At 42.2% G+C, this 8,218-nt stretch overlaps 1 protein-coding gene across 1 annotated transcript; it reads left to right on the top strand.

Moving 5' to 3' along the window:
- The first annotated feature begins 2,909 nt into the window (after positions 1-2,909).
- SAT1 (spermidine/spermine N1-acetyltransferase 1) lies at positions 2,910-5,942 on the top strand. The gene is made up of 6 exons (XM_068962174.1): positions 2,910-3,132; positions 3,364-3,415; positions 3,504-3,587; positions 5,065-5,166; positions 5,260-5,300; positions 5,427-5,942. Exons 1-6 carry the CDS (start codon positions 3,067-3,069, stop codon positions 5,595-5,597), a joined length of 516 nt encoding a protein of 171 aa, XP_068818275.1. The 5' UTR covers positions 2,910-3,066; the 3' UTR covers positions 5,598-5,942.
- The last annotated feature ends 2,276 nt before the right edge of the window (positions 5,943-8,218 follow it).

Below are 8,218 nucleotides of genomic sequence, written 5' to 3'. Positions count from 1 at the left end.
AAGTCTCTCAGTCTTGCCTGACTTTTTGCAACCCTGTGGACTGTAGCCCACCAGGCTCCTCCGTCCATGGGATTCTCCAGGCAAGAATACTGGAGTGGGTTGCCATTTCCTTCTCCAGGGGACCTTCCCGACCCAGGTCTCCCGCATTGGAGGCAGACAGTTTAACCTCTGAGCCATCAGGGAGTCTGATTGTAGTAAACTACAAATATATCTCTAAAGTAAACTGTATGTCCTGAGGGGTTCTTTCAAAACTTAGACCTACTTTATTATAAACCCCCAAGTACCTAGCATAAGAGTCAATAAATAGTTGTTGATTTGTTGACTAACCAAATAAAAGTTTTCCAAATGCTAGGAAGTTAACCTCTTTCTATGCAGTTTTAAATTTAAATTCCACTATCAGGAGCAGGTAGTGTTGGTCACTCATGGCATCTATCTATTCCTGACAATGGAGAAACTGTTATGCCCAAGTCGTGAAATCTCCCAATGACCACCAGGGAGCCGATATCCGATGCAAAAGCAAGAGAGTTTTTATTACCAAGCTCGAGCTGGGGCTCCCACCGATACCGACGCAGCGACTATAGGGAGGAGCCCCGGGTCTTGGATTACGTTGCTTATATAGGGAGGATACATGGAAAAAAGGATTTCTAGGTAGGGGAACATCTGATTGGTCACTTTCTTTCGAAGGGTTGTGTGTTGGTTCTTGATTGATCCCTATTGTCTAGGTTGACCACAAGTTCCTGAGCGTTAAGTCAGGAGATTTTGGTCTGGGGTCCGATTGGCTTGTGGGCGGTGGGGTGAGGTCAGGGGATTTCCAAAGGCTCTTGGATTTCCAAAGGCTCTTTTCCCGGAACCTTACAAAATGGAGTTTTTCTGTTAACAAAATGGAGTAGCTTAGATTCTTCAAAACCTAACTTGATTCATAAAGAAAATCCACATTTTTTAGGGTTCTAAGCTCGTGCAAAAAACACAATAAATGAGCTTTTTCTAGCCACCTGTTTTTCTGAATGGGCTCTTATTGTCATAATGGCAAAGTGAAGCATAAAAACACGAAACTGAAACCAGAAAAGCAGAATAAATAGAAAAACATATATTGTGTGTTTTAATGACAAACAACCATTATTCTAAAAGACTAAGCAGACCACACTGAAAACAGCCTTGTTTTTGCTTCAAAGAGGCAGTTATTATTAATGCTTAGTCACAGAGTTCTAACTTACTGTTAGTACTAATTCCGTAACAAGCTCTCCTGGGTCTTCCCACAACACAAAACAAAGCAGAGGAAGGAAGGGTTTATGTATGGTCATCCCAAGTGCAATAGTGTCAGGAAACACTACCTAAAGTGGCTTAGGCAGATGAGAATCAATGCTATTTTTAAAGATGTTTGAGAAACATTCCATAAACTCTCACAATGACTCACTAGGCATGATAGCCCCAGAGGGTGGGAAGGGGAGCTACTTTTGCTTTCTTTTCTACCTACGGGGATAGCGAGCAGAGGCAGAGAGTTATGTTGAATGTTGGGGGAGGGGTCACTTGGTGATAATCCAACCTACAGACTGAAAACACTGCAGGCTCCTTTTATGCTTTCACTCTGACTCAGTCAGGAACCCAGGCTGGTTAGTCAAAGCAGGGCCCTCAGAAGGCCTGTCTGGGAAGGTGGTTTGTAAATAAAAACCTGTATCTGCAAAAGGATGGAGTACTTGCTCCATTGGGTATAACCCAGGAAGAGCTATAATCTAATCCAACTGTTCTCAGACATTCTCCTCTCAAGACATTTAAAAATTATTGAAAAATTCTAAAAGCTAACCTTTGAAAATTCTAGAAAACATGAGAACATACAAACACACCTTCCTTTAGTCACCAAAGCAAGGATGTCATCATACATCCTGTAAATCTGTAATTACTTCAAAATAAAAAGTTTTAAAGGAGGGGAGAAGAAGCGAAGGGAATGAACAAGGAGGGAATATAACAACTTTAAACAGCAATGGAAGCCAGAAGATAGATGTCATCAATATGCTGAGAGAAAAGAACTTCCAACCTCAAATTCGTTCACAGTGAAATAAATCCTCCAAGAACTTTAGGATAACTGAAAGACATATTTAGACAAGCAAAACAAAATGTTATAAGAGGGAACCCTCACTAAATGCAAGTCAGAAGGAGTGTACCTCAGGCAAAAGGAAAGTGTTTTCATAGGAAAGCCAGAGATTTTAAGAAAAAAATGAAAACGAAAAAAGTAAGAAAGAAAATATTCTGTTAACTCGAAAAATTGCCAGCAGAGGGGGAAACAATTATTGAGGAAGCCAAATAGCTTACCTTGGGAAATTCTAGAAAACACAAGAACATGCAAGCACACATTCCTTTAGTCATGAGAGCAATGACGTCATCATACATCAGTTCTCTGGAAAATTCCAGCGAAACTAAGAAAGGCAAATGAAACCCTATTATTACTATGAAGCTAGCTAGTTCTGAAATGATCTTGGAACCCACAGGGCCCCCCAGACCACCCTATGCGAGCCGCTACTCTAAACCTCTCATCCCCTCGCCGCTCAAAGCCAGGTGTCTCCAGAGAAGAAATTGTCAAGTTATTGGTCCAGGGCCCAAAGGGGAACCTCTCTTCCTTTTGCAAAGGTCACTTAGGGGACGCCTAGGCTGGGCGGTCGGACTTTCGGGAAGCCTCCACCACGTGCCACGAGAGGGCGCCGTTAGAGAGCTCAGCCTAGCGCCTCGCCGCCCGCACCCCGCCCGCGCCGGCCAGGTTCACACAGGGGCCCGGAAAAGAGGGAGGCGCCCGGAAGAGGGGGCGGTCGCGACCTCATTGGACGAGGCGCCTCCGCCTCACGTCCCAGGGAGGGGCTTCTTCAGGCTAAAAAGCAGAGAGCCCGGCAGCAGGAACGCGCGCGGCTCCAGTTGCAGTGAGCTGCTTGTCTTACGTTGTTCGCCGAGGTTCGCCAGGTCATGGTGCCATCCTGACTGGGAAGAGGACGCTCCCGGGAGACGAATGAGGAACCACCTCCTCCTACTGTTCAAGTACAGGGGCCTGGTCCGCAAAGGGAAGAAAAGCAAAAGACGAAAATGGCTAAATTCGTGATCCGCCCGGCCACCGCTGCCGACTGCAGTGACATCCTGCGGCTGATCAAGGTAGCGGGAAGCTCGGGCTCCTCCCGAGGCGGAGTTGGGGTCCTTGTACCCCGCAGGTCCCCTTTTCTCCGCCCGCCTACCCACAGCCCCGGCCAGGCGGCGCCGCTCCGGGCGAAACTCGGAACGAATCCCCGCCCCGCCCACCCCCTTCCCCCGAGCTGTCCGGGCCGGGGCCTCACTTAATTTTCTGCTTCTCTTCCTTTTTCCTTTTTCTTATGTGCCTTAACCCAGGAATTGGCTAAATATGAATACATGGAAGAGCAAGTAATGTTAACTGAAAAAGGTAACGCATCAGTGGCAGGGCAAGGGACGAGCGTCTGGGGGACGACCGTCACCGACTCCAACACTGTCTCTGCTTCCCCTTCTTGCAGATCTGCTAGAAGACGGTTTCGGAGAGCACCCCTTCTACCACTGCTTAGTTGCAGAAGTGCCCAAGGAGCACCTGACTCCGGAAGGTAATCGCCCTGTCCTTCTAGAAGCCGAAGAGACCGAGTGTTGTGTAAGACGTAGAGTCCGCTCTGTAGAAGCACTGACAACACAGGCTGAAGTTACTTAACTGAGAAATTGGCCAGAAATAATAGCCAGCCAGTGTTCAAAGTACTGAAAAAAAAATGTGCTGCACTTAATAATAGGGCGGGTCAAAAGAGCTCTTTAAGTATCAGTGCTGTGGAGACCCGGAAGAGTTTGAGCTGTTTATGTAAGTATCAGAATGCGGTGGAGACCCGGAAAAGTTAGGTATAAAGTCATTTGTTGTAAATTCAGTTTCATAAATGGTTCTTGTTTGACCCTAACGTAACCTTTTTTGTATCTGTGTTAAATTACATTTTTTTCTTTAATTTGTCCCAATCTTCAGGTTACAGTCTCTAGCTTCGCCATGTACATGGCCCTTCCGTGTACATGGATGGGCGGGGAGGTAACTAAAAGATCCTTTACACAATAAAGTAGATGATCATGATAAATGAGGTAAGGCCCTATTATCACACACTTAAAACACGGTAGATCAGAAGCTCCAATGTACTCGCTTCCTATTTGGGAAGGACTATAAGATGGCTAGAAAGTTTAATTTGAAACTTATGCCTCCAATTGGAATTACAGACACCTATTAAGAAGAAGTCGGATGCTTTTTTCCTTTTATTTTTCTTTGTTTTTTTTTTTCTTTGTTGTTGTTTTTCTTCCTGGTCATTGTTGAATGGCCAAAAGACAAAGCCAAATGGGGAAGTTGATGGGCCGGGTTGGGGGGTGATTAAGGGTTTTTTTTTGTTCTGAGGTCATTTCCTCCTGCTAGAAAAAAAATGAGCAAAATACATAAGGGATGAGGTACTTTGCAGAGGTATGTGGATGTTACATCATACCTGAGTACCTCTGTTTCTTCCGACTTAAACACTGGGGAAAGTAAATTGAAAATGTGTGAATTGGAAGGCAAGTTCTGAAATTAAACCTTACTGTTTCGGCCTTATGTCCTGACCTTAAGGAAGCAGGGTTTCTAAACTACAAATACTTACTATTCTGAACTGCCGTGTAAACCTGACTTATTCCCAAGTCAACATACCAATATATCAATAGGATGTGAATAATGTGTGTGTTTAGTTTAAGACCATAGCACTTTCACTCTGGCAAGTAATGAAAGCATTCTCACTTCCTGAGTGTGAGATCCAACAGATTGCCAAGTGGCCAGTCCATGGTTTTAGCCTGGGTTCAGCTAGCTCTAACGTGTGCTTTTTGTGAAAACATGTTCTAAGAACAGTGAGATCATCCAACAGTGATCTGGATTGCACTAGCCTAAAAGTCAGAAGATAGTCCGGTCCAATGGCTACTTATTTTTATAATACATGCATGTATATTTTTTTAAACTTATGATAGGCTTCTGATTTTGCACCTACAACCTTGACAGATTGTTTTTCATCCATAACTCATGTGATACTCTTATTACAGGACACAGCATTGTTGGTTTTGCCATGTACTATTTTACCTATGATCCATGGATTGGCAAACTGTTGTATCTTGAGGACTTCTTTGTGATGAGCGATTATAGAGGTATGGTTGAGTTCAGGGGGGCTGCTCTAAAGAGAAATCAGGGCTTGAAGTCCTTAAAATGACTTTTTAAAATGGTACTTCTCGTTCTTTTAGGCTTTGGCATAGGCTCAGAAATTCTGAAGAAGCTAAGCCAGGTATGTCTTGGTGTTTGGTTTCCAAATTTGCAAGGGTTACTGAATTATTTGAAGGACTGAATTGAAATTGGGTCTTGGAAAGCAGGTGCCCTGTCACTGAGTTCATTTTCCTCTCCCGTGTAACAGGTTGCAATGAAGTGTCGCTGCAGCAGCATGCACTTCTTGGTGGCAGAGTGGAATGAACCATCTATCAACTTCTACAAAAGAAGAGGTGCCTCTGATCTATCCAGCGAAGAGGGATGGAGACTCTTCAAGATCGACAAGGAGTACTTGCTAAAAATGGCAGCAGAGGAGTGAGGAGTGCTGGTGTAGAAAATGACAACTTCCATTCTATTTAGAGTAACTTCTCAACTTATCTTGCTTTCTCTCCTCTTTGTAGTGAAATAATAGAATGAGCACCCATTCCAAAGCTTTATTACCAGTGGCGTTGTTGCATGTTTGAAATAAGTTCTGTTTAAGATGGCAATCTTGTATACAGATTGGAGACAGATTTCTCTATTAACATCTTTTGATAAACAACAGGTAGTATGATAATGTCTATGAAAAAAACTTCATTCTTGTGAGTCATTTAAATGTGTACAATGTACACACTGGTACTTAGAGTTTCTGTTTTGATTCTTTTTTTTTTTTTAATAAAGTACCCTTTGATTTAATTCTCTGGTGTAAGCATTTTTACTGATCCTTTATTTCATAGTCATTTTTCTTGCTGTTGAGTACAAAGTAAAAATGCCCAAGAAACATGATAACCTTACAATTTTTTTAAAAGAATTTTTAATCCAGTCTAAAGTGTCTGATGGTCAGGAGCTGTGTTGTGCCTGTATTCCCAATGTCTAGAAAGAAGCCAGTTGAATCCCAAGGTTTTATATGTAGCAACATATAAAATATGACCTTCTATTGATGACACTGTACACTTAACCCAACAGAATTTTCAAGAGCTTACAAACTCAGGCCCCACAGTAAAAAAGCCCATTTGTTACACCAGTAAAAGAGGTGGGAATGGGGTTCTGAAACACTGGAAATTGAGAGGAAAAAACATCTTGCTCACAACAACCTCATCCCACACAAAACACTAGGCTGAAGGGAAAGTAGATCACTTTGCTAGTCAGGCAGGAATAAAAATTCCACATTTTTACAGGAACGTGGTAAACTAAAAGGCTGGAGTTGGACACAGGTACAGTCAGGGAAGTCACCATCCTATTTGGAGGACAAGTTTCTGGAACTGTGTTAACAACATGGACATCTGTGCAGAGAAAGCGCAGGGGTGGTTAAAGCCACTGGGGATGGGGGAAGAAGTAGCTAAGACCTTTCTCCAGGACTGAAAATCAAACTCCAAAAGAGGGCTGAGGAGGAGACAGACAGGTGAACTTTTTATTACTCATGACACTGACCTAAATTCCTAAAGCCACTAATTCCCACAATGTTAGTTAATAATCACTGTACTGATTTCAAAGATGAATCTTTTCCAAAAGAATTCATCAGATAACTGAAAAGCAGTACTCAGTATCTTCTTTCTGTGTTCTCCAGGAAATAAATACTGGGCTTCTCACTCAAAGGAGGATTTTGGCCTGCATGCCTTGGTTTCAGTATTTTGTGGCTTCCTAAATTAGAAGGCAGCCATATACACAAGTAGGGTCCTGTACTGTATTTAACAGGAGAGCCTTGGGATTAATTGGTAGCTTAGAGAGTATGTCATGAAAACAGGATTCGAGTCAATTTTCAACCAGGGTCCTGCTAGGCTGGCAAATAACTATAGGAGAGAAATGCTGGCAAGCATAAAAAGGGTTAATGAAACACAAGGAGCTTTGTGGGGAAAGACATTTTGAAAATTGTGTTTTGGAAAGTGGGCCTCTTTGAGGAAAACAACTACATGCTGACTGTGGTTAAATATGTGAATAGATTAACCAAGGGAGTTACAATGTAACTCTTTGTTTTCTCATCCTTCTTAGAGCTTAGCCCTAAAGGCCCAGTGTTGTCTCCATGAAAGCTTTAATGAAGTTTTTGTGTCCACTTTAAAGAAGTCCCTTAAGTTTAAAACTTAGAAACTGAAACACCACTGAATATTCAACTCTCGTTACAAAGACACCTGTTTAAAAACAACTAAAAACAAATCGGCAAAGCTTGAAATCACCAGGCAAGTAAGAAAGCATGTTCCAGGGAAATCAAAGGGAATAAAAAACAAAAACCTGAAAAAGTGGCAGGGTTTGGGGAGAGACTCCAGGTAAACAAGACTTCTGTAAAGATAACTTTAAAAGTACTATTTTATTTTTGGATCGCAGCCATTCTGACTGGTGTGAAGTGGTACCTCGTTGTGGTTTTGATTTGCATTTCTCTAATAATGAGTGATGTTGAGCATCTTTTCATGTGTTTGTTAGCCATCCGTATGTCTTCTTTGGAGAAATGTCTATTGGGAGGGAGGTGGGAGGGGGGTTCATGTTTGGGAACTCATGTAAGAATTAAAGATTTTAAAATTAAAAAATAAAAAAATAAAAGTACTATTTTACTAATATGTTATGCCTAATATCATTTGGGAAGAATAGTATTTCAGGCCTAAGAACTTGCCAGTTCTTACGTAAGAATATTTTCTGGTTTTCTCTGCGTAGTTTAAGAAAATAACTCTTATTTGCTAAGTTTAGTATCTCCCTTAAAAGAATAAAATTGTAATTCTTGATACAGCTAAAACAGGAAGTGGCTGGGTCTGTCCACACATAGGCTCAGAAGACATCCAGCCACCAACCTGGTTATAGGGTCAATAGTAGAGGGATGGTCTGTCATGGTCCAAACCAGAGCCCAAAGTCATCAGCTGTGTAGATTTCACCACGCAGCCTTTCTAGGAAAGAAAGTAGAGTCTTTTTCACAGAAATGCACAACCAACGATTTGGAAGAAATCTAAGGTCTCATACCCACTCTACACAGTACTG

Source organism: Capricornis sumatraensis, chromosome X (genome assembly GCF_032405125.1).
Source record: "Capricornis sumatraensis isolate serow.1 chromosome X, serow.2, whole genome shotgun sequence".
NCBI classification, from domain to species: domain Eukaryota; kingdom Metazoa; phylum Chordata; class Mammalia; order Artiodactyla; family Bovidae; genus Capricornis; species Capricornis sumatraensis.
Note: the sequence above shows the minus strand (reverse complement) of the source record. Positions and strands in the feature narration are given on the sequence as shown.